This window comes from Rissa tridactyla, unplaced genomic scaffold (assembly GCF_028500815.1).
Source record: "Rissa tridactyla isolate bRisTri1 unplaced genomic scaffold, bRisTri1.patW.cur.20221130 scaffold_690, whole genome shotgun sequence".
Taxonomy (NCBI): domain Eukaryota; kingdom Metazoa; phylum Chordata; class Aves; order Charadriiformes; family Laridae; genus Rissa; species Rissa tridactyla.
In genome coordinates, this window is record NW_026529903.1 from 976 (window position 1) to 25,603 (window position 24,628).

At 55.5% G+C, this 24,628-nt stretch overlaps 3 protein-coding genes across 4 annotated transcripts; all 3 read right to left on the bottom strand.

The window, feature by feature from the left end:
* Nucleotides 1-357: 357 nt before the first annotated feature.
* On the bottom strand, nt 358-5,613 carry LOC128903844 (serine/threonine-protein kinase Chk1-like; the record flags this gene model as incomplete). Its single annotated transcript, XM_054187735.1, is given in 7 exon segments — nt 358-549; nt 1,792-1,861; nt 1,966-1,986; nt 1,989-2,032; nt 2,155-2,192; nt 2,194-2,376; nt 5,496-5,613. Coding segments are annotated over 7 exon segments (613 nt in total), but the record flags the coding sequence as incomplete, so codon positions are not given.
* A 1,107-nt stretch (nt 5,614-6,720) lies between these two features.
* On the bottom strand, nt 6,721-17,151 carry STT3A (STT3 oligosaccharyltransferase complex catalytic subunit A). Of its 2 annotated transcripts, XM_054187732.1 has the most exons (19): nt 17,078-17,151; nt 15,231-15,318; nt 14,922-15,047; nt 14,555-14,615; nt 13,762-13,883; nt 13,369-13,514; nt 13,008-13,098; nt 12,182-12,288; nt 11,631-11,795; nt 10,916-11,096; nt 10,260-10,415; nt 9,986-10,077; nt 9,156-9,311; nt 8,854-9,042; nt 8,657-8,773; nt 8,473-8,575; nt 7,377-7,565; nt 7,146-7,261; nt 6,722-7,058 (listed from the first exon to the last, which is right to left on the bottom strand). In XM_054187732.1, exons 3-19 carry the CDS (start codon nt 15,007-15,009, stop codon nt 7,020-7,022), a joined length of 2,118 nt encoding a protein of 705 aa, XP_054043707.1. In that variant the 5' UTR covers nt 15,010-15,047; nt 15,231-15,318; nt 17,078-17,151; the 3' UTR covers nt 6,722-7,019. The 2 variants fall into 2 exon arrangements, with proteins under 2 accessions (XP_054043708.1, XP_054043707.1); XM_054187733.1 differs by lacking the exon at nt 11,631-11,795 and having other exon boundaries at nt 6,721-7,058.
* A 573-nt stretch (nt 17,152-17,724) lies between these two features.
* EI24 (EI24 autophagy associated transmembrane protein) lies at nt 17,725-23,913 on the bottom strand. The gene is made up of 11 exons (XM_054187734.1): nt 23,775-23,913; nt 23,046-23,193; nt 21,811-21,956; nt 19,750-19,810; nt 19,378-19,444; nt 19,167-19,291; nt 18,807-18,926; nt 18,578-18,689; nt 18,340-18,451; nt 18,178-18,252; nt 17,725-18,046 (listed from the first exon to the last, which is right to left on the bottom strand). The coding sequence occupies exons 2-11, from the start codon at nt 23,085-23,087 to the stop codon at nt 17,869-17,871; spliced, it is 1,038 nt and encodes a 345-aa protein (XP_054043709.1). The 5' UTR covers nt 23,088-23,193; nt 23,775-23,913; the 3' UTR covers nt 17,725-17,868.
* Between the last annotated feature and the right edge of the window lie 715 nt (nt 23,914-24,628).

The following is a 24,628-nucleotide window of genomic DNA, read 5'->3' on the forward strand; positions in this document are numbered from 1 at the left end:
ATCTCATATACCCCCCCCCATCTCATATACCCCCCCATCTCCTATACCCGCCCCATCCCATATACCCCCCCATCCCATATACCCCCCCATCTCATATACCCCCCATCTCCTATACCCGCCCCATCCCATATACCCCCCCATCCCATATACCCCCCCATCTCCTATACATCCCCGCATCTCACATACATCCCCCCCGCAATTCATATACCCCCCCCGCAACTCATATACCCCCCTCTGCATCTCCCGCACCCCCGAACGCCCTTTACACCCCTCCCCCCGCCGTGTCACCTGCGTCCCCCCGAGCGTGGTGTCACACACACCCCCCCAGGCCCCCCCCTCTCCGCCGCGGGCGCCCACCTCCGGCCAGCATGGCGGTGAGCACCACGCCGCAGGCCCAGACGTCGACGGGCTCGGCCCTGAAGTGGGGGCGGCGCCGCAGCAGCTCGGGGGCCACGTAGGGCAGGGTGCCGCACGTCTTGTTGAGCAGCCGCTCCCGGCCGTTGTGCCTGAAGACGGTGGCCAAGCCGAAATCGGAGATTTTCAGGTTGTCTGGGCCCGAAATTCATCAAAGGCGGAAATTTCAAAAGGGCGAAAAAAAAACGGGCGAGTCAAATCCCAAAAGCGGGCGGGGAAAACGGAAAGGGCGACGGCGCGTGAACCGTAAAGCCACGGCGCAAGAGGGGAGGGAAAGGGAATTTCAAATCCATCTTAAAAGCAAAATTAAGCCAAGTTTCACAATTACGTTTTAAAATTAAAATTCGAAACCGAAAAGGAACAGCCGAAGTCGGACCAAAAGGAAATTAAAATTTCAAGCGAAAACGTCACACCACGAGACAACGCGATTTAAAACTCAAAAAATTAATCTCAACACTACCACCAAAATTAAACGAAGAGGAAAACTTAAAAGCAAAACTAAACAGTAATTTAACGTTTAAAATTAATATTGAAATTAACACACAACGTTTGAAATGAAAATTTCAGATTTCAAATTAAAGTTAAAAGTCATTTAAAGCCTCTTAAAATCAAGAGCAAACTTCGATCAAAATTCCAAACGAAAATTTAAAATCGAAAAGGTGACTTAAAATTAATCTTAAAATCAAAACCAACGTTAAACTAACCCTTTGCATTCGCTTTCAAAACGGAAAGTTAAAATAAAGAAGCGTTTTGCGATTTGAGTGCCGCGATTAAAAGCAAAACTAAGTTAGATTTCAAAAATACATTTTAAAAAGCAGTTTTAACGTTTGGATAAAAAGTAATTTAAAACTTCAGTGTTGAAATTAAGAGCGAGATCCAAGCGAATTTGAAAATTAAGTTTTAAAATAAAACATTAGAATTAGAATAAAATGTAAGAGAAGGCTTTTAAGTCATATTAAAGTTAAAAAGACCAAAGTTAAACTAATTTTTAAAGTGAAATTTTAAAATTAGAAATTAAAATCAAAGGTAATTTAAAGCTTAAAATCGATGTTAAAATTAAAACCAAACGTAAACTGAATTTTAGAAGTAAAACGGAAATTAAACTAAATTTTCAAATTGATTTTTAAAATGAAAAACGAACGTAAAATTTAAAATCGAGGGCAAGACCAAAAGGAAATTCAGTTTTGACGTTAAATTTTAATGTGAAAATAAAAGGTAATTGAAAACCTAAAAGGAACATTCCACTGAAAAACCAAAAGCGAATTAACCCTTAACGGGAAATTTCGAAAGCGAGAAAGGAGTTTGCCGCGGCAAATGACCGTGGAAATTAAACCCCGAATCGAATCGATTCGACCCCCCCAGACCCCCCCCCCAAACCTCGCTCATCCAGCAGCAGGTTCTCCGGCTTCAGGTCGCGGTGGGTGATGCCGATGCCGTGCAGATAGACCTGGGCGGGGGAGAGAAGGGTCAGCGTCGCGCGGGGCGGAGGCGGGGGGAAACCCGCCGCCGTCGTCATCGTCGCCTTCGTCCGGCGTCGCCTCCGCCGCTCACCACGCCGGCGATCAACTGCTGGAGAAGAAACGCTGCGCCTCCGGCTCCGGCATCCCGATATCCGGTTCTGCGCCGGTGAGGGGGGGGGAAAAAAGAAAGAGCGTTGAAGCCTTCGTTTCGTTGTTCGACGCCGTCGCCGTCGCGGCGGCGGCGGCGTCGGACGGCCGAGGCGGGCGGAGGCGGGCGCACCGATGCGGTCGAAGAGCTCGCCGCCGCTGCAGTACTCCCAAGAGGAACTGCGTGGCCCCCTCGCGCCGGTGCCCGTAGAACTTGACGACGTTCTCGTGGTTGAGCATCTTGTTGATGCAGATCTCCTTCTTGATGTTCTCCGGGCAGTCGGCCGCTCGCTTCATGTCCACGATCTTCACGGCCACGGCTTCCTCGGTGCGGCGGTTGACGGCCAGCTGCACCCTAAGGCGGGCAAGGGGGGGGCACGTGACGGGCAAGTAGCAGTGGCCAAAGGAGGGGCAGGCAACGGCCAAGTGATGGGCAAGCAGTGGGCAGACACAGGGCACGCAGTGGCCATGTAGTGGGCATACGATGGCCAAGCAGGGGGGCAAGCAGTGGCCACATAGTGGGCATATGATGGCCAAGCAGGGGGCAAGCAATAGCCACATAGTGCGCATGCAATGGCCAAGCAGGGGGCATGCAATGGTCAAGCACGGGGCAAGCAGTGGCCACATAGTGGGCATATGATGGCCAAGCAGGGGACAAGCAGTGGCTATATGAGGGGCATGCAATGGCCAAGCACGGGGCAAGCAGTAGCCATATGAGGGGCACACAGTGGCCAAGCAGGGGGCAAGCAGTGGCTACATAAGGGGCACGCAATGGCCAAGCAGGGGGCAAGCAGTGGCCACACAGTGGGCATGCAATGGCCAAGCAGGGGGCAAGCAGTGGCCATGTAGTGGGCGTGCAATGGCCAAGCAGGGGGCAAGCAGTGGCCATGTAGTGGGCGTGCAATGGCCAAGCAGGGGGCAAGCAGTGGCCACATAGTGGGCATATGATGGCCAAGCAGGGGGCAGGCAATAGCCACATAGTGCGCATGCAATGGCCAAGCAGGGGGCATGCAATGGTCAAGCACGGGGCAAGCAGTGGCCATATAGTGGGCATACGATGGCCAAGCAGGGGGGAAGCAGTGGCTACATGAGGGGCATGCAATGGCCAAGCAGTGGGCAAGCAGTGGCCACATAGTGGGCATACGATGGCCAAGCAGGGGGAAAGCAGTGGCTACATAAGGGGCATGCAATGGCCAGTCAGGGGCAAGCAGTGGCCACATAGTGGGCATACAATGGCCAGTCAGGGGGCAAGCAGTGGCCACACAGTGGGCATGCAATGGCCAAGCAGGGGGCAAGCAGTGGCCATGTAGTGGGCGTGCAATGGCCAAGCAGGGGGCAAGCAGTGGCCACATAGTGGGCATATGATGGCCAAGCAGAGGGCAAGCAATAGCCACATAGTGGGCATGCAATGGCCAAGGAGAGGGCAAGCAGTGGCCACATAGTGGGCATGCAATGGCCAAGGAGAGGGCAAGCAGTGGCCACATGAGGGGCACACAATGGCCAAGCAGTGGGCAAGCCGGTGGCCACATGAGGGGCATGCACTGGCCAAGTAGCAGGCAAGCGGTGGCCACATAAGTGGCAAGCAATGGCCAAGCAGGGGGCAAGAAGCGGCCACGCAGTGGGCAAATAAGGGGCATGTAACAGCCAAGCAGCAGGCAAACAGTGGGCAAGCAGTGGGCATTCACAGGGCAAGCAATGGCCATGCAGCGGGCAAGTGGTAGGCATGTGATGGGCAAGCACTGGCCAAGTAGCAGGCAAGCAGTGGCCAACTAAGGGGCAGACAATGGCCAAGGAGCGGGCAAAGCAGTGGGCGCATGAGGGGCACGCAACAGCCAAGTGGCACGCAATGGCCAAGCAGTGGGCAAGCAGTGGGCAGCATGTGATAGCCAAGCACTGAGCACATAAGTGGCATACAACTGTCAAGCAAGGGGCAAGCAGTGGCCACACAAGGGGCATGCAAGGGCCAAACAGTGGGCAAGCAGCGGGCACATAAGGGGCTCACAATGGGCAAGCAGTGGGCAAGCAGCGGGCTCACAACTGCCAAGTGGTGGGCAAGCAGCGGGCAAGCAGCGGGCATACACAGGGCAAGCAATGGCCAAGCAGTGGCACATAAGTGGCACGCAGTGGCCAACCAGTGGGCAAGCAGCAGGCATACACAGGGCAAGCAATGGCCACGCAGTGGGCAAGTAGTGGGCAAGTGATAGCCAAGCAATGAGCAAACATTGGGCACATAAGAGGCGTGTGATGGCCAAACAGTGGGCAAGTGGTGGGCATACACAGGGCAAGCAGTGGCCATGCAGCGGGCAAGCAGTGGCCACATAAGGGGCATGCAGTGGCCGAGCAGGGGGCAAGCAGCAGGCACACAACTGCCAAGTGGTGGGCAAACAACGGGCACACACAGGGCAAGCAATGGCCACACGGTGGGCAAGTAGTGGGCAAGTGATAGTCAAACAATGAGCAACTAGTGGCCACATAAGGGGCATGCAATGGCCAAGCAGTGGCCACGTAAGGGGCACGCTATGGCCGAGCAGGGAGCAAGCAGCAGGCATACACAGGGCAAGCAATGGCCACGCGGTGGGCAAGTAGTGGCCAAGTGACAGCCAAGCAATGCGCAAGCAGCGGCCACATAAGGGGCACGCAGTGGCCAAGCAGTGGGCAAGCAGCGGGCACAGACAGGGCACGCAATGGCCACGCAGAGGGCATGCAGTAGCCAAGCAGCGGGCACATAAGGGGCACGCAATGGGCAAGCAGTGGCCACATAAGGGGGAATGCAAGGGCCAAGCAGTGGGCAAGCAGTGGCCACATAAGGAGCATGCAAGTGCCAAGCAGTGGCCACGTAAGGGGCACGCAGTGGCCAAGCAGGGGGCAAGCAGCGGGCACAGACAGGGCACGCAATGGCCACGCAGAGGGCATGCGGTAGCCAAGCAGCGGGCACATAAGGGGCACGCAATGGCCAAGCAGTGGCCACTTAAGGGGGAATGCAAGGGCCAAGCAGTGGGCAAGCAGTGGCCACATAAGGAGCATGCAATGGCCAAGCAGTGGCCATGTAAGGGGCACGCAGTGGCCAAGCAGGGGGCAAGCAGTGGGCACAGACAGGGCACGCAATGGCCACGCAGAGGGCATGCGGTAGCCAAGCAGCGGGCACATAAGGGGCACGCAATGGCCAAGCAGCGGGCACATAAGGGGGAATGCAAGGGCCAAGCAGTGGGCAAGCAGTAGCCACATAAGGCGGATGCAAGTGCCAAGCAGTGGCCACATAAGGGGCACGCGATGGCCAAGCAGCGGGCACGCCGGGGCGTGCAAGTGGCACACGCCGGGGGTCCCCCCGCGCAGGCAGCGGCTGTGCAAGGGGCGGGCGAGCGGCGGGGGGCAGCGGGCGAGCGGCAGGGGGCAGCGGGCGAGCAAGAGGCGCGCAAGGGGCAGCAGCCCCGACCCCCCCACCCCGCCCCCGGGCTCCCCCCGCCCCGGACTCACTCCCCGTAGGCGCCCTCGCCCAGCGTCTGCACCAGGTCCCAGTCCTCCACGAACGGCACCGCCATGCCCGGCGCCGGCCCCGCTCCCGCCACGCCGCCCTTTCCCGCCGGCGCCACCGCGACACGCCCCGCCTTGCGCGCACAGCACGCCCGAGCCCCGCCCCCGGAGACTCCCGGGTCCCTCCGCCCGCCCGCCCGGAACGCCCGGGTCCTCCATCCACCGCCCCTCGAATGTCACTGGGGGATACTGGGAGGCACTGGGAGGGCACTGGGGGATACTGGGAGGCACTGGGGGATACCGGGAGGTAGCGGAAGTGGCACCGGGGGATAGTGGGAAGCACTGGGGGATACTGGGAGGCAGTGGAAGTGGCACGGGAGGATACTGGGAGTCACTGAGAATGGTGTTGGGGGTTAGCGGGAGGCACAGGCATCATACTGGGGAGTACTGGGCTGATGCTGGGGATACTGGAAGGCACTGGGGGCTCCTGGGGGGCACTGGGAGTAGCCCAGGTGGTTACTGGGTGGCACCAGGGGATACCGGAAGGCACCAGGGGATATTGGGAGGCAGTGGAAGTGGCACTGGAGGATACTGGGAAGCACTGGGGGATACTGGGAGTCACCGGGAGGCACTGGCATCATACCGGAGAGTACTGGGCTGATACTGGTGATACTGGGAAGCACTGGGAGTGGCCCAGGCGGTTACTGGGAGGCACAGGGGGATACTGGGAGGCACTGGGAGTGGCCCTGCCAGTTACTGGGTGGCACTGGGGGATACTGGGAGGCACGGGGGGATACTGGGGGATACTGAGAGTGGTACCAGGAGTTACCGGGAGGCACTGGGGGATAGCGGGGGATACTGGGAGGCAGTGGAAGTGGAACTGGGGGATAGCGGGAGACACTAAGAGTGGTACTGGGAATTACCGGCAGGCACTGGCATCATATGGGGGGTACTGGGCTGATACTGGGGATACTGGGAGGCACCGCGGGCTCCTGGGAGGCAGGGGGAGTGGCCCAGGTGGTTACTGGGAGGCACTGGGAGTGGCACTGGCCGTTACTGGGAGGCACTGGATGCCTTGGTCCCTCCCCCAAAGCATGACCCAGCCCCGCTTTGGTCCAGATTTTCACCCGAATCACCGAAAAACATCAAAAACGCCCCCAAAATCCCTCCCCACACATTGGTGGAGGCGGAAAAATCCCCACCAAAATGGCCTTTTTTAATTATATTTTTTTTTTTAATTATTATTATTCGTAATTCCCCGTTAATCAACCCCCGGCAAAAGCCGTTATTTCTGATTGGGCGACGGCTCCGTGCGTATATAAAAATCACTCCCCGGCGGGCAGGGACAGGCAGGGACGACGTCCCGCCGCTGCCTGCGATAACCAACGGTATAAAACAAAAATAAATCAACTGCCCCCCCCCATCTCCCCCAACGAAAAAAAAAACCCAAATCCCCCCCAAAATATTTCTGCTTCACAGGCAAAGGCTGGGTCAGTGCGGTGCGTGGCGCGGCCGGCGGCGGCTCCTCTACGTCCTCGACAAGCCACGGTTATCCAAATCCTTCACCTGGGTGGGGAGAAAGGGCTCAGTTGGGTGATATTTCATGGTTTTTTTCCCAAATCTGGGGAGTTTGGGCTCATTTTGGGGCCGTACCTTGTATATTCGGACCAGCCAGTGCTCTGTGGTGTACGCCTCCTCCAGCACGTCCAGCTCAAAGTCCTTGTTGCCGATCTCGGCGTTCCTCACCCGGTCGTAGCCCGGCGGTCGCTCTAGGAGAGGGCAGGGTACAGTGGGGGCTGCCACATTGTGCCCCCAGGACGTGGGGCGCCCCAAAAGCGGTGTGTGTGTCCCCCCCGCCCCGGGAGGAGGGTTCTGGGGACTTACTGGCCTCGGTGTAGACCTGGCCGAAGCGGTAGTAGCACATCTTGTACATGAGGCAGTTGAGGAGCACCGGGGAGCCCTCGCGGTCCACCCGGAACTCCCCCGTGGGGGTGTAGTAGTCGTGCTCCTTGATGTGGCGGCCCGTGTCCGTGCTGCCCCCGATCCGCACCATCCACAGGAACTTGTTGATGTCTGAAAGGCGGAGAGCAGAGTTGGGGGGTGGGGGGCAAAGAGTTGAGTCGGGGACAGAGAGCGAGGGGTTGAATGGAGTTGGGGGGCGAAGAGCGAGGAGATGAGCTGCAGGGCAAAGAGTGAGGAATTGAGTGGAGTTGGGGGGCGAAGAGCGAAGAGTTGAGTGGAGTTGGGGGGCGAAGAGCGAAGAGTTGAGTTGGGGACAGAGAGCGAGCGGTTGAATGGAGTTGGGGGCAAAGAGCAAGAGTTGAGTTGGGGGGCGAAGAGTTCAGTTGGGGGGCAAAGAGCGAAGAGTTCAGTTGGGGGGCAAAGAGCGAAGAGTTGAGTGGAGCTGGGGGGCAAAGAGCGAAGAGTTCAGTTGAGTTGGGGGGCAAAGAGCGAAGCAAAGAGTTCAGTTGGGGGGCAAAGAGCGAAGAGTTGAGTGGAGTTGGGGGGCAAGAGCGAGGACTTGAGTTGGAGACAGAGAGCGAGGGGTTGAATGGAGTCGGGGGCAAAGAGCAAGAGTTGAGTCAAGTTGGGGGGCGAAGAGCTGGGTTGAGTCGAGTTGGGGGGAAAAGAGCGAGGAGATGAGGTGGGGGGCAAAGAGTTGAGCTGGGGGGCAGAGGGTGAGGAGTCGAGCGGAGCTGGGGGGCAAAGAGCAAAGAGTCGAGCGGAGCTGGGGGGCAAAGAGCGAAGAGCCGAGTGGAGTTGGGGAGCAAAGAGCTGAGCTGGGGGGCAGAGAGCGAGGAGTCAAGTTGGGGGCAAGCAAAAAAGGTCCGTGCAGCTCCCAGAGAGGAGCGTTTTGGTACCGTTTCCACTTGGCAGCCCCAGCTGAAGGTGGGACTTTGCTCCTCTGGAGCTGTTTTGGAGACGCTTGTGCCACCAGTGCTGCCTGGGTGGGTTTGACCCAGCTCAGAGCAGACCTTACCGTCAGAGGAGTACCCGGTGAGGCCTCCAAAGATGACCAGCACGTAGCTGACGTCCAGCTCCCTCATGATCTCGTAGGCTTTCTCCTCTGTCGACGCCATCGCCTGGAGGGGACACAGCGTCAGTCACGCCACGCGGTGGCCTCAAAAAGTCAGGGCAAGGCGGCGGGCGAGGGAAGGACCTACCTGACCGACGCGGGAGATATGCGTGTTGTTCCAGGTGTTGTTGTCCACCAGGATGGTCCGGTTGGCCATGGCGGTTATCTGGTACCCATAATCCCACCAGGACATCACCTTGGCGTCCTGCACCCAAAGACCAGACGAGCCGTCAGCACCTCAGCGGACAACGTTGGGTCCTCACCGCCCAAATCACCACCGTTTACCTCCGGCGTGTTGTGACGCAGCCAGTAATAAGCTTCTCTGAAGTCATCGAAGATGATCCTGCTGCCGTCCCCACCCCGGGCGGACAGGACGATGGAGGGGGAGGAGTACGCCTCGCTGGTCACCCAGGTGGAGTGGAAGGTGTATGTGATCAGGAAGAAAGCCATGACCAGGATCATGCCACTGGCAACCTGGGGGAACAAATCAGGGTCAACGCTGGAGGGCAGAGGCCACCAGCCTCCTGCACTCGTCCCCACCAGGCCCAGGTGTCTTCTCCTCCTTCCCAAGCCAGCCCAACACTCACTTCGTTTTTGATGGGGTAGGTGGAGTCTTGCTGCTTTTTGCTCTTCTTGTCCGGCCGGCTGATGTCCAGGTTCTTCATGTAGGTGGACAGCACCTGAGAAACCCCGATGCCGGACAGGATGCACATCACCGGGGCCAGCACCAGCATAAGACGCACCTATGGGCAACAGCAGAAGAGTCAGGGCCTGTTGGCGAAGAAATTGGGGCAGAAATCTGAAAGAGGAGGGAAATTAAATGCCGTCCCTAATTCAGCACCTTGAATTCAGCAGAAACATCAGCCTCAAGATAAACCCGTAGCTGATTTTTTGTCGTGGGTGCAGACTGGGAGCTGCCACCATCTCAGGTGAACATCTCCGAGAACTTGTTCTCTGAAGGCCACGGTGCAGAACTGACCTCGATTTAACACCCTTGGGCAAGTGGAGGTGGAGCCAAGACTCAGTACATGCCTCCGCACACAGGAATCAACCCGCATTTAGGGCTCGGGGTGCCAGAGCGAGAGTGGAAACGGGCTCATAAGCAGCCGTCTCTCATCGGTCCTTGCTCGACTGCCTGGAGAATTTGGTTGGGTTTGCAACTCAGCTATGGGACACCAGGAACCACCCAGTGGGTGGCCGCGTGGAAGCAAGGGACACCAAACCCAGGAAGTTTTGCAACACGGCTGCACAGAGGGGTGAATAAACCCATTTTAAGGAAGGGAGAAAAGCCCCGTGAACAGTTCAGCCCGCTCAGGGTGGAAGAACCGTCCTCAACAAATTCAGAAAAAGAAATCAAAGCAGCTTCGTTAAGCCCATTCCGTCATCCTGCTCGCGCCCGGCAGGCAGCAGCACTCACCATCACAGCCGAGAAGTACATGCTGGTCACGCCGTACATGATGATGAAAATGCGGGCGTCCGAGAGGTTACTGAAGCAGTAGTACAGACCCACTGCGACGAGGAAAGAGAAACGGGTCAGGTTCACCTTCCCGGAATAAAAAACAGCCGGCAGAGGCCCGCAGCACCGCGAGGAGACGGGAGGCTGCGGGGGGCGGCCGGCAGAATAAAACCCTCCCGGCGCGGTACGGTGAAGTGAATACATCGGGGTGCGACGATATCTGCGCTGGGCTCACCTGGGAACATGAAAACCAGAAGCTGCAGGTCAAAGTAATAGGAGGACCACGTGGTGGGCTGGTGCTCGGAGACGGAGGCGATGATGGGGATGTTGTTCTTTGCGTAGGAGGGATCCAGCAGGGAGTAGAAACGCCCCGTCCACGGGGAGATTTTCCCTAGGAAAGAGGAGGAAAAAAAAAAATAATCATACTCAGTTCCAGCAGAGAGTAACCCGATATGTTCTCTCACACGGGAAGCACGTGCAAGGCTGAATGAGCAATCCTGGATGCCGTTTAACATCTCTATTACTCAAAACTGCCATTTTAGAAAAGAAATACAGTGCAATTTTACCCTAAAAAGACTTCTCCCCCGCCCGACCTAAATTTTTAGCATCTCTTCGCTACTACAGATCGCGATTCAGTTTCCAAAGCATCAGCTCAGTGGCCCCAGCGCGCGCTGAGTCACGGCGGGTTTCTCTCTGTGCCTCGTATCGCCCGGAGCTGCTGCTTCAATATTTCCCTGCTAACGCGCAAATTAGGGCAGGTCCCCCTCAGAGAGGGACTCGCAAGCACTGAAACGCGGGATCAGGATTGAAAAACGACGTGCTCTTCAAAGGCCCCAAAGGAGGCGAAGCTGGGGGCAAAACGCACTCGTCGTGGCCACCACCTCGGGCTACCTGTCAGCATCAGCACGGCCCCAATGGTGAGGAGGACGAAGCCGACCAGGGAAATGACGCTCCTGAAGAGGATTTCGAACTGCTGCGGGTTCAGCTTGCTCCGGAGGTAGTCTACGAAGGCGTGGATCTGACACAAGCCGAAGACTCCAAGGGCAGCCATGTGCTCCGAGGAGAGGACGGGCTGCGAGCAGGGGAGAGCGTCAGCAGATGCAGAAAACAAGAGCCGCGCTGTGCCCGATATTTTTGCTTTTCACAAATCACTTCTCAGCAAAAACACTGCCCGAGTCACAGGAAACCGTCCCCTCCCCGCTGCCCTGAGTCACTTTCTTACATCGGCTTCGATTGCCAGATAGGAATCCACGTGGAAAATTAAGGCGATTCTCTTGGAAACGCAAGCTAAGCAGGCATTTTTCCTGTGATACCAAGACAGACCCTGGCCTGTGCGTTTCCTTCACCGAAAACGGAAATATTTTCATGAAAGGTAACCGATGCCGCGAAGGTTATTAGCAGCTTTGAAAGTCATCCAGCGCCTCCAAAAGCTAATCTTGCCAAAGGTCGCAACAAATCAGCGCAACGGGAGCTAGACTTGAAGCCAGCACCCAATTATAATGTCACCAACAAAGGCAAGAAGAGAAACCGGGTGCCAACTCGCTGCTGTTCTGCTACAACCCATGAAATGACCGTCCTCGAGTCCGCAAACCATTCCGGTCCCCACCTGGAAGCCAACAAAGGAGATCTGCATGGAGAGGATGGTTCCCAAGCAGTAGACAGTGCAATAGGCTACGTAGATCCTGTGGGAGAAGCGGCCGGTCAGCATCAGCACGAGAACGTGCAAGGGGATGAGGTTAATCAGAAAGACGTAGCCGCCCCACGAGGAGACCTGCCAAGAGAGAAAAACAAACAAAAAAAACCCCACGAGTTCCAGGACTGAACAGGTCGCACAGCAGAGGTCAAAGGCGTCAGGATTGATTTTCCCGGGATCAGGCGCAGGATTTTCACCCAGCCGTTGAGGACGCCCTTGGAGAGGGCGGATCTCAGTCACAGCCGCCAGAAGCCCGGATTTTTCAATGCCATTAATAAAACCTTGCACAAAAACCCGCTAGTTTCGCTAAGTGGAAAGGAATGAAGAAAGCGTACGTTCGATTTCCACACCAAGCCCTTCAGAGAGGTTCCAGCTCCCTGGATACAAGGACGCAGGAACGGCAGGCCACGTATTTTTGCTCAGCGTATCAGAAACACCTCGGCGCCGGGAGAAGGAACACTTACCATGTAGAAATAGGCAAGAGCACACATCGCCGCCCAATAGATGGAGCCGGTTTTGACGGCTTTGATCCACATGTAGTAAGTTAAGAGCATGCAGAATATGGCGATACCTGGGTGGAAGGAGACAGAAAGGTCAAAGCAAGCTCACATCAGCCCTGAAATGTCAATATAATCTCTGAGGAGCACCACAGCGCTCAGTTGCCTTTAAAATATATATATAAATGCGTTTGCTGCTCCATCAGAAGGTGGAACGGCACCTCGTACAAAGAGCTAGGCTTGGGAAAAGGGCTTCCTCTCCGATTTCTAGATTGAAACGCTGTGATGTTTGTGTCTTGCTGCCGATAACAGCTCACGCGGCCTCTTCAAGCCACAGCAGCTAGCCTTTCTAGATACAGCGACTCCTTACGTCGCCCAGACACGGGAGGAGAACCTGGATTCTCCTCCCGTAGGCATCGACGACGGGATTGCTCCCTTTGCCAGCCCCAAAGTCATTGCCAGAACAGAGAGAAAACCCCGGGGGAGTCGCACAGCAGCTCCGATCTCAAGCAGAGATTGTGGAGGCGGCAAAACCCTTTTTGTTTGCAAACAAGGATACTCGGGGAAGGGGGTGCGCTCGCTGCCGGAGTCGGGAAACGCTCCCTTCTCCTGAACTGCATAGGCGAGAACGGCCAAGGATCTCCGAGCCGTTGGGTTAGTTCAACCGCAGGGACCCAGCGGAGCTCGCTGGGCGAGGACAGTTCCTCTGTCGTGCCCTGCAGCGTCTTTGCCATCGTGTTCCAGCACCCAATGTTCCTTACGGGTTTCCCTGCTCTGAGGGTTGCAAACTCACCTTCGTTATCGTAGGAGCCAGCAACAGATCGGGAGATGTACCCGGGCACAACTGCGATCATGGCGGCAGCAAGGAGCCCTGCCCCTGCATCCTGGGGGAAAAGAACACAGCCAAAGGGGGGAAAAAGCCATCAGGTTTTAGGGCTTTTGTTATCGTGCCACACTACACACGGATACGCCTCGAAGGAATAAAAATAGAGTGTTGAAATGAAACTTTAAAGCTGATCTCCCATTTCCCAGAAGTTCTGGCTTTTGAGCAGCGCGGTGGTCACCTCCAAACTGCCGATACAGCTGCCAGCTGCCTTTCTGCGCTCCTCCGTAAAGCAAAAGCCTCCAAAGGCGCACCCCGATTTTCCCCTTACCTTGAGCTCTTTGGTGAGGTGGTAAGTCACTATGGTGGTGAAAGAGGAGAAGAGGGGAGCCAGGAACACGCAGACGTTTCGGATGTCGATGGTGATGTGGAAGAAGTGCAGCACGTGGTAAATTGCTGCCGACGTGATCATCAGGCCTGCGGGACAGAAACGACATCGTTATCAGGGCGCTCTCGCTCTGTTCGCAGCACCGGGGGTCGTTAAGTTTCAAATTAACAGCAGGGCAGTCCAAAGTCTCATCCTGGCCTCGATGAAGGGCATCCCCGAGCTCCCCTCCTCTCCCAGCTGGCGTTCAGGGCTCTGCTCTGCGTACGTTATTTGCCCCTCTCACGATTTTCCCTCATGTGAGGCGCGTTTCGGCTCAGCAGAAGGCCGAGAGCTTACCTGGATAAATGGTGCCACCGATAATCCTGCCCAAGGGGTACCACGCTCGGTCGTCAAACCAGTTGTGGAATTTATAGAAGCCCTCCTCCGCCAGAAAGCGGGTTGTGCGGTAGTTAAAATACCTGTAACAGCAACAAGCACTAAGCATCTCCGCATCGGGACGGAGAGATACTGACTGCTCACCGCTCCTCGGGTCACAAGCGCAGTCCTTAACGAGCCTTCAGACAACGAGGCAGCTTTCGACAGGCACTTCGCCTGTCAAATTGCATGCCCGTTTGGATACCCTTCTCCAACGTCTAGGGGTAAAACGGCATTGAAAGGGCTGACCGGGTTTTCCCGGCAGAGGGAATTAGTCCATTTTCCCTAGACTGCTGCAAACCTCAGCTGCAAGGGTGCATCCCTCCTCCTAGGGGCTTTAAAAGTGGGTTTGCGAAGGTAACGTTCTCCCTCGCGCCTGATTTAACCAGCAACAAGCCTGGGTTGTGGACACAAGGTGTACTAGGAGCGCTCTCTCCTGCTGTGCCCTGCTCAGGTAGAGAATAACCACGGCCCAGCATAAAAGCAGTGTTGGGCGATTAATTAGATCCAGGCTGCAGGATGAGTCCTAGGAACCGAGAAGTGAATTTCGGGTCTGGAAGAGGAAAAACTAGCTTTACTGAAAACTGCCCTCCAAATCCCTCATCCTCAACGGGGATTAACTCAAGGCCCAGCGAACACCACCCGAATTCTGCGTGCCCCAGGAGAGAAAAAACCCAGCAGGCCCCAGGAAATGAAAGGGGAGGAAGACACTTACGGGTCGAATTCATGGATGACGCTTTCAAATCTCAGGACGGAAAAAAGCCTCGTGGAGAAAGCTGCAAACACAGAAAAAGGGCAGAGTGAACCTACAGCACTGGCCGAGCCAGAGTTACGTCAGGTTTATCTACTTTTTTGCTGGATTAAAATTGTTTCTGTCTTAAACTGGTCATTGGGAAGCTAAAGAAAGATGCAGTTTTCAAAGGAAAAGGTACAGAAAGAGTAAAGTGGTCACTTAAGGCACGCTTTATAGACAGATGAGAGCTTCACAACCTATAAAAGAGATGACGCAACAGAGGTGGCTCCAGCCCGGGGTCCCCCTTTGAGGGCACCAGCAGCCACCCGCAGCGCCAGGAGGCACTTACAGAGCACAGCTGCCATCGACAAGATGAGGAGCTTGAGCAGAGTGTCTTGCTTCTCGTAGGAGAGCCGGAGAAACCCCAACTTGGTCATCTTCACATCAAAGGCAGAGCTTGGGGACGCCTGAAGACCTGAAAACGCAGAGGGAAGATGATCAAAGAGCGAGGCAGCGCCCAGCCCCACAACGTCCCTAAACATTTCGTGAAACGGGACCTTAAATAGCCCGCTCCTGCCCAAGGAGGTTGTGTCCACCTTTAACCCCACCAATGCCCCGTGCCTCCCTCCCCCAACCCCCCCTTGCCTCCCATCCTCACCTGATCAGCTGCCCCAAGTCTCGGCTGAGGTTTTTCTTTCTTTTACAGAGACCAGAACTTCTTAGGGGCAGAGGACGAGTCTGTTTCTCTGCGTACAAAACAAAACCAATCCGTAAGCTCTTCACAAACCCCCTAAATTTTCCCTGGCTGGTCTCTGGAGTTTAACCACGACCCGTAAGCGATGCATTAAAACAGCAATCCATGGAGACCGCAAGAAGTCAGTGCTGTTTTCTCATATATAGGAAGTCCGAATGGCTCCTAGCTGCTCCCACTTTGAGTTATTTACACTAAACTTATACATCCCAGTGGTTTGCTAACGCGGCCCAGCGCAGTTAAGTCAGCTTTGTTTATATGGGACAACTTGGTGGTTTAATTCAGCCTCCCTGGCTGCAGGAAGAGACAGCAAAATCCTGATATTAAACACCACGGAAGTGAAACTGTGGCCAAAGAATAACGTCTTTCTACTCTTGAAAACACTCCGATTTCTTTAAAATGCTTCTTTACCCAATCAATTAGGAAAAATACCCCACCACTCCCTGCAGGTTCAGTCCCAGAACCGGCAGATAAACCCTCAGCTCTCCTCTCTGAGCAACAAGGCCAGGGAGGGCAGATTTGGACAGGCTGAGACTTAAAAATAAAATACAAACCGGGCTTGGAAAAAAAATCTCTCTGCAACCTAGAAGTGATTCCGACTTGCACGGATTTGTCACTAATTGATACAGAAATAAGCCCGTTTTGTAATTATTTCCTGGTTCCCCTGGGGATAATAAGCAGCAGCTAACGATGACAGAATGCAGATGCCTCCCGGGCACAAGTGGCTCTGCCACCGAGGTACCACCGGCACCCTGATTTCCACAGCTCCGGCAGATGACACACAGGGCGTGGGGGGGACCCTTCGCCACCCAGTAACGCCACAGCTACTGGGAAAACCAGCAGCACCCGGCCAGTGCCCAGATCCTGGGCTGGGAAGGCAGAAAAGCTGTCCCGGGGCCATGGACCTTCCTCTCATCACCTGACAGACCAAGGCACCCCATAATGCCTCACCCCACAGGCCTAGGCAGCCCACAAGGCCCAGGCACCCCACAATCCCACAGCCTCAACCCTGCAGACCTGGACACCCCACAACCCTGCAGCCCCTCACCCCACATGCCTGGGCATCCTCCAACCCCACAGCCCACAAGTCTGGGTACCCCATAACCCTACAGCCCCTCACTCCAGAGACCTGAGCACCCTTACAAAGCCCGGGCACACCCTCACCCCACAGGCCCACACCCCACAGACCTGGGCACCCCACAATCCCACAGCTCCTTCACCCACACGGCTCCCTCACCTCACAGACCTGGGCACCCCGTAACCCCTCACCCCACAGACCTGGGCACCCAACAAGGCCCAGGCCCCCTCCCACCCCACAGACCTGGGCACCCCGTAACCCCTCACCCCACAGACTTGGGCACCCCACAAGGCCTGGGCACCCCTCACCTCACAGGCACTCACCCCGCAGGCCCAGGCACCCCACAACCTCACAGCCCCTTGCCCCACAGACTTGGGCACCCAACAAGGCCCAGACCCCCTCCCATCCCACAGGCCCAAGCACCCCACAAGCCCTCACCCCACAGACCTGGACACCCGACAAGGCCCAGGCACCTCCTCACCCCACAACCCCTTACCCCACAGGCCTGGACACCGCACAGCTCCACAGCCCCCTCACCCCACAGACCCGGGCACCCCACAGCCCCTCGGCCCACAAGGCCCGGGCACCTCCTCACCCCACGGGCCCAGGCACCCTACGACCCCACACCACTAGACCCAAGGCCGCCCCCGCCCGCCACCCGGGCCGCGGCCCTCACCCGGGCGCCGCGCTGGGCCCCGCCGCCCCGGCCATCCGCCCCGCGCAGCCGCCCTCGCCCGCCGCCGCGGCCCGCCCCCGCCCCGCCCCTCCCGCTCGCCATTGGTCCTCACCGACGCCGCTCCGGATGCGGCGGCGCTCATTGGCTGCGGCGCCTGGGCGGGCTGCGCGCGGCGTCTGCCCGAGGGGCGGGGCCGGCGGCGAGCGAGGCGTGACGTGTCCGCCCGGGCTTGGGGCGCCCCGAGGGGGCGGAGCCGGGCGGGTCACGTGGGCGGACGCGGAAGCGGGCGGTTCCCGCCACGTGGGTGGCGAGCGGGGGAAGGCGGCGGCTGGCCACGGTGGCCATCCCCGGACCCCGGTGGCCCCAAACGGCCCATGGGCGGCTGAGAGAGAGAGAAAGAGAGAGGGGCAGGCGCAGGACGGCTGCGAATCGTGATTCCTCCGTTTAATGTTTCAGTGTGAAAAGACTAGTGAAAAGTCGGTAAACCGGCCCAAAAACGCAATAAAACCCGGCGGTTTTGGGGACGTCACCGGTTCCTCCCCCACCCCTACCGGTCCGGTACATGCACGGGGATGAGATGGCACGGGTACAAAAAGAGTCCGCTATAAAACCAGGGCAGGGTACCAGCCGGCTCTTGGAAACTCACAAAGGTGTTAAAAATCCGTATTTTTTTTCCCCCCAAACCCCCATTTTTTTTTAATGTGGTGGCGAGGGGAGAGGCAGAACCGCCATCGACACCTCGGTGGCCTGGGTCCCGGCGTGTCCCCTCCCGTGGGGGGGGCTGGAGGGGCTCAGTGGCCCGGAGAAGCCGCGTGTTTGGCCGGAGAGGGCTGCGGGGAGAGGAGCCGGTCGGAGGAAGAAGAAGGGGAAGAGGAAGCACCGCTGAGGGCAGACTGAAGGTACACGGTCTTGTGAAAGAGTCTGTTGCTGAGGAAAACCACCAAGGAGAAGAGCCGGAGCTGGAAGTGGCTGGAAGGGAAGAGAGCCCGTCAGCTCCTGGCGACGGAATTCCCGCCCCCCCCGGCAGGATTTTGGGGGGGTGGTGGGTGATTTTGGGGTGATTTCAAGGGGATTTAGGGCCCGGGGAGGTGGGGACTCACTAGGTTTTGCCGGGGGTCCTGGCTTCGTTGGCGCTGATGATGAAGAGGGGGAAAAGGATGGAGAAGAGGCAACCGCTGGAAGGGGAAACATAATAATAATTAAAAATTATTAAAAAATACTAAAAATACTAAAAATAATAAAAAGGGGGGAAACGGCGTCACCTGATGATGTAAGAGGACTGCATCGCCGTGAGGAAAGCCAGCGGCAAGCCGAAGCCGAAGTAGTAGGGCCAGTTCCTCTCGATGTTGGACAACCGTTGGTGCATCTCGATGCCTGGCGAGGAGGAAAAAAAAAAAAAAAAAAAAAACAAAACAAACTCTTCATTCTGGTTAAAAGCGAAGGAAAAAAATGAGCCTCCGGATCCCAAATCCAGAGGAATTCCCCTCCAAAAGGCCTCACCTTTGTTAAACCAGCGGTACTCGAAGCAGTAGAGGGAGTAGAGCAGGGACATGTGCAGGAGGCTGACCAGTTGGCCCACCAGGTCGATGGGGAAGAGGCTCACGATCATCCCCTGGGATTTTAATTAAAAATAAATTAATAAAAAAAAAAAAAAAAAAAAGAAAAGCTGTGGATTCTCTGGATTTAGGGGAAAACACGGCCCCGGAGGGAGGGGGTTTGTTCATCTCACCTGGATGAGGAAAAGCGCCTGCAGCAGGAGGTTAAACAACATGTCGGCGATGATTTTGCTGACGCTGGGGAAGGGGTGAGGTTTCCTGCCGGACACTTCGAACGCCAGATCCGCAATGTCCTGCGGGGGAAAGAAACCCCCCAAAAATAAAGAAAAAGGGTCTTGAGGAAAATTAAATGAAAAGCAAAACAGGCACTTCGGGGAAGTGAAGTTCAAAAGAGGCGGAATGAGCTGGTTTTGCCCACCCAGAGCCCGTTTTTCAGGTGGGATTTCATCTGACATCAAAAAGCCACCACCCCCCCACCCCCGGGTGCCACCTCAACGAAGAGATTCCCCCCCGTCCGTGTCCCCGTCACCTACCTGGAACCAGATGGCATTGACCACCTTACTGAGCACGAAGAGGGGGAGGACCCAGAGGGCGCTGAAGATGGAGGTGAGGATGAACTCCAGCCAAACCCAGACGTCGCCGTGCAAGGACGGGTCACCTTGGGGAGAGGGGCCGGGAAGGAACGCGTGAGGAACCCGTCCGGGAACCTCCTCCTTCCACCCCGCCAACGGGACAGGGACTTACCGATGATCTGTGCCGTCACCGACTGCAGGACGGGGATAAATACGCGGTAAAACAGGAAGAGACTAAGCTAGAGGGGGGAAAAGAAACGAGAAGGGGTGATTAATTGGGCTGCCGTTAAGGATCAACCTCAGAGCGGGGGAAATCTTTAAAATATCGGTATTTAGTTCAGTAAAACAATATCCCCGTCTGCAGCAGAGCGAGGGGGGAATATTTGGGGTTTAAAAGACTCCGAGAAGCAGCCGGGGTTTAACGTGGAGGTGTCCCTTTGAGCCTATATCCTTAAAATACAGCATGGGGACGGGGAGCTGCGACCCATCCCGGGCTTTCACTGGGATTTTAACATCGAAAACCCAACCAAAAATATCCACTTACCCAGAACACGCCTCCGTTCCAGGCACAGCACTGAAATATCCGGCTCACTATCCGGGGTTCGCTGCAGGGAGAGAAGGGAGAGACGTGTTGAGGTCCTGGCACCTGGATAAACGTCCCCTAACAAGTCACAAACTGCTTCACAGAATGGCAGGGGTTGGAAGGGACCTCTGGAGATCATCTCCTCCAACCCCCGGCCAGAGCAGGTGGCACAGGATCTCACGTCCAGGGGGGTTTGGAATCTCTCCAGAGACGGAGACTCCACACCCTCTCTGGGCAGCCTGCGCCAGGGCTCTGCCACCCTCACAGGAAAGAAGTTTTTCCTCGTGTTCGGATGGAATTTCCCGTGTTCCAGTTTGTGCCCGTTGCCCCTTGTCCTGTCCCCGGGCACCACTGAGAAGAGTCTGGCCCCGTCCTTTTGCCCCCCCCGCCCTTTAGATTTTGATGAGCATTGCTGAGATGCCCTCAGCACAGAGATGCTCCGACCCCTCAGCATCTCCGTCGCCTCTGCTGGACTCTCCAGCAGTTCCCTGTCCTTCTGGAACTGGGGAGCCCAGAACTGGACCCAGCGCTCCACAAGCGACCTCCCCAGGACAGAGCCAAGGGGGAAGATGACCTCCCTCCACGTGCGGACACACTCCTCTTCTTTCACCCCAGGAGACCGTTGGCCTCCTTGGCCACAAGAACATGTTGCTGGCTCACGGTCAACTCGTTGCCCACCAGGACTCCCAGGTCAGCCCCCAACCTGTCCTGGTGAGGGGGGTTATTCCTCCCGAGGTGCAGGACCCTACGCTTGCCCTTGGTGAACTTCATTAGGTTCCTCTCCGCCCAACCCACCAGCCTCCTGTCCCACATCATGGACACCTTGGGAATGTTGTGGAGAACCAGCTTGACACCGGTTTTATCTGAACAGAGGCATCCCAGAGGAAAACCCCGCGCAGGCTCCTGCCACTTTTCAGCCAGTGCATGGATTTACACCAGGAAGACTCTTCCAACCTTTGTTAAATTCCCCATACCTGCACCAAAACGGAAGAAAAGCAAAGCTTTCCTCTGGATTTTTGCATTTTTATTACAGATCTTAGGCTTTGATCTCCTCAAACTCTTGCCACAACAAAATCGGGGCTTTTCAGGCGCTTTTTGTTCTGGGAAGAGGCTTTTTGTTCAGCTCGGGGCGGTTTTGGCTTCTCTCTCTTTGCAGCGTGTCTACGGACACGCGAGAGAGCAGCTCTGTGGGACTCCGCAGTACTTCTCCAGTCACCCTCTGCTACCAAAGGATTTGTTACAAAGAAAACCAGAAAAATATGACCGGTTAGTCCCCCCTAAAATATATTTAATTCCTAAGGGCATCTGCAGATGCCTCTGGGGAGGATCGGGACCACAGGACACGGAAGACTTTTCCATCCTCTTGAGATAAAAGGCCAAGCAAGTCGGAATGATTTGTAAATACGTCTTAAAAATGTCTTTTCGACTGCGTGAATTGCCAGCCCGACCGTAATTAGGGCAGCGGAGAAACACCTCAGCGCGGTTCGGGAGTCAGACACAAGAGCAGATGCTGTTTTGCTCCCACATGGATATAATTCTGGCATTTCCAGCCTTCGTGGATGCAGAACGCAGCAAGGCTGGGGAAAAAAATGATACTTGATCTGCCCCGGATGCGTAAATCGGATCTGAGCTACTGCTTCTTCCCCGATCCCATGGCTACCAACAACGCCCTATCTTTGAGAGACAGAACAAGTGTTCAGCCAGAAAAGAAATCCAGAAATCCACGTTCTTTCAGCTTGCAGAGCTCCATGCCTCCTATTATTATTTCAAACTAAATGCTTACTCTTAATTGTCAAACAACATAAAAGGTCCAGGTTCTTATCTCACGAAAACAGTTCCGGTTTCATTACACAGAGTGGGAAAAGGGCATTTCACATCACGTTTTTCATCTTTAGTGGCTCTGCGCCTCCGCGCCATGGGGTTTATGAACCATTTGCAAACGCGCACCACAAGTTCTGCCTTCAATAGACTAATGAAAGGAGGGAATTACCCGGTTTCTGACCCGTCAGGCCCCATACTCACTTCTCTTGCTTCTTCTCTTCCATGTGAAACCTCCGCTGGGCCAGCGCGCTGTTTGCTCTCCTTCGCCTCTGCTCTTCCCTTTTCTGCTGGATCCGGGCGTCCAGCTTCGAGATGGTGCAGATGCCCCAGATGGAGTCCTTAATTCCCTGTGGACACGGGGAGCGGCCGTCACACTCCACCCCGCAGGGAGAGGAGGAATGGGATGTGGCCGATCCAGGCCATGGAAAACCTCCCGCTTTACGGAAAGGGACTTGGATGTGGCCAGCCTTGCTCCCTGGCTAACAGGGGAAGCCAGGCACAGCCGGAGCCAAGGTTTGGAGCAGCTACACCGACTGTTTTCCACGGCCCGGTGACCTAAATCACCGCACGTTCCAGCATCTTTAGGAGCAGCACTATTTTTTTTTTTTTTTTTTTTTTAAAGAAGGTGTGATTTCTGATCCAATCTCTGCTATTTATATACCCTGGCAAAAGCCAAAGAGTCAGATCTCTCACAGCCCATTTCTTCTGCCTGGCAGAAAGCCCTTCTTCCCCTGCCAGCATTTCTAAGGCGAATAAAATAGAATTATACAAAATATTTAGGATGTGCAAAGTCCTTGTGGCCTGACTGTACGTAAGAGCTTATACCTTTACAACTAAAAGTACCCGTCCTTGTCCCAGAAATATCCTCCCATCAGCCACATCCATGCAAACCTGTCAATAGTGCCCAACGCCTTTGCCTTACTCCCTTAAAAGACTGGGAGTGCCACCTCCTAGAACTCCACGGGCAGCTATTTCCAGCTCCAGATGATATCGTAGCCATCGTTATCAAAATCTCACTTCAAAACAAAAACTACAAGGAATCCTGGTGTGAGCCAGGACAGTGTCACTACCCACGACCCACACGACGGTTCAGCATGTGGAGTTTTTGACAAAAGGGGATAAATTTTGATGCCAAACGCATGCCTGAAACAGGAGAACATGATGCTGCTGGTACCTAACGAGGTGGAAATTAATTACACAAGCTGCTCTACCTGCTGCTTTACAGATGGTGCGAGAACATCGTGAAACGACACAAGTCCCCCCGCTTTAGATCACGGCCAGTGCGCCACAGCAGTTTAAGAGCCCCTTTTCCTTCCAAATTTTTTAATCCACCCTTGATGATGTAGGAAGGAGGGTGCTCCCCACACAAGACCCACCGTCACCAAAGCAAACGAGACCAGTCCCTATGATAGAGGACCTGAAACACGGAGACTTACTCTGACGAGGTCATGAAGGAAGGTTTTCACGCTGTCTGCCATCTCGACTCCAGCATCACCTCTGGTTCCAAAACTATCAACTACAGGGAGAGGGGAAAAGCCGAACCCAAACCTCTCTCATCCTGGACAGATGGGAAACGGATGGAGCCTGCAGGGAGACAAAACCCAGGACCATGGCAGGCGCTAACAGCATCAGTCTGAGCTGGGTAGTTACAAGCTAAATCACACCCCGGCCATTTCCAACAGCCTTCCCTGCCCTCACTGGCTTCCCGTCGGGCAACCATCCTGAAACGTATGGCCAGAGAAAGGACTCGTCTTGTTAATTCTATAGTATCTCATATTAATGAACTCGGGGTCGCAGGAACAGCAGAGTTTTTATTTCTACGCAGCAAAACATCACGCTGGGCCATTCATTTTCAGAAAAGAAAAGCTGGCAGAGCCAGCTGAGAGAGGTGTGAAAAAAATCGTTGCTAAAATACAGCACTATTTTAACACTTTACACCTCCGTGCCTGCTCTTCCTCACGCGCCAGGTAAGAAACTCGAGGCCTACAATTAGGAGACTGACAAAATGAGGGCCGCTCCTGAGCTGTCCCATAAGCTTTTGCCCAAAGCAGTAATTACTCCAAACAGCCCTCTGCGAAAAATGTTGCGCTGAGTCTTCTGCTTCTTGTAAAGCGCCACAGTAATACAGGCAGTGTCTGAATTAAGAAAAAATAATAATAAATCACCAGCTAACAGCACCGGCGGAGCTCTTCCGCCAGGATTCAAGTCACTCGCTTCTCCTAGACAGGAGCCAGTGGCAGCTCTGGAGCAGGCTGGAATCGCAAGCCCCGGCATGTCAGTGTTGCTGTTGTTCTGTAACGCGCAGGGCAGGATACAAACCATTAAAAATACTTTTAAAAAAAAAAAAAAAAAAGGTTTTTAATTTGGTTATTCCGAGACAAAACCTGCCAGGGTTTGAACTGCGCTCCTGCGAAGCAGTGAATACCAGTTTGAATGAAACTGCCGAAGCAGAACTGGCCTCCAGCTTTATTAACGTCGAGTTAATCACAGGCACCTTCACCCTAAAATCAAGGCTTCGGAGGCGGACAGGCAGCGTCGGGTTCTTTTCGCTTTAGCCAGGCGTCCGAGGTCCGGGTCGCGCTGGCAGAGCCGCGGCAGAAACAAAAGGCAGAAACCAGCTTTTTCTTTGTTCCAGGCGGCCGCGCCTCGCCACCCTTCGGGCTCAGAAACGTACGCGTTAAATACAGCGAGATGGTCCCAGATTCCGCAGAAAGCCCTGCCTGATTTATTTGTACCCAGGGGTATTCCTGGGGGACTGTGGGGCACCCCCAGGGCTGGGGGTCACTGTGTAGCGGGGGTATCCTCAAGGCACCCCAGAGGGATGGGGAGCCCAGGCCTGCCCCACAGTTAGGCTGGGGAGGGCCTAACCTGCCCCCTCTGTTAACAGGGGTGACTCCCACGGTTACATGGTGGGGGGCAAATTTACCTCAGAGCTGCCCCCGTGGTTATGGGGGGGGTGGAATAACCCCTAGAGTTTATCCGGGCTGGGGGGGGGGGCACTATTTTACCTCAGGGTTGT

Bases quoted from the DNA above. Each gene is read 5' to 3' on its own strand.
- EI24 (XM_054187734.1), bottom strand. From the start codon at position 23,087: ATGGCAGACAGCGTGAAAACCTTCCTTCATGACCTCGTCAGA. The intron at 19,811-21,810 runs GTGAGTATGGGG...CTCTCCCTGCAG, and splicing joins GAAGAGAAGAAGCAAGAGAA to CGAACCCCGGATAGTGAGCC. The intron at 18,690-18,806 runs GTGAGATGAACA...TTAAAATCCCAG, and splicing joins AGGCGCTTTTCCTCATCCAG to GGGATGATCGTGAGCCTCTT.
- STT3A (XM_054187732.1), bottom strand. From the start codon at position 15,009: ATGACCAAGTTGGGGTTTCTCCGGCTCTCCTACGAGAAGCAAGACACT. The intron at 10,078-10,259 runs GTGAGCCCAGCG...TCCTCGTCGCAG, and splicing joins TCTGGTTTTCATGTTCCCAG to TGGGTCTGTACTACTGCTTC. The intron at 9,043-9,155 runs GTGAGTGTTGGG...TTGTTCCCCCAG, and splicing joins CCTACCCCATCAAAAACGAA to GTTGCCAGTGGCATGATCCT.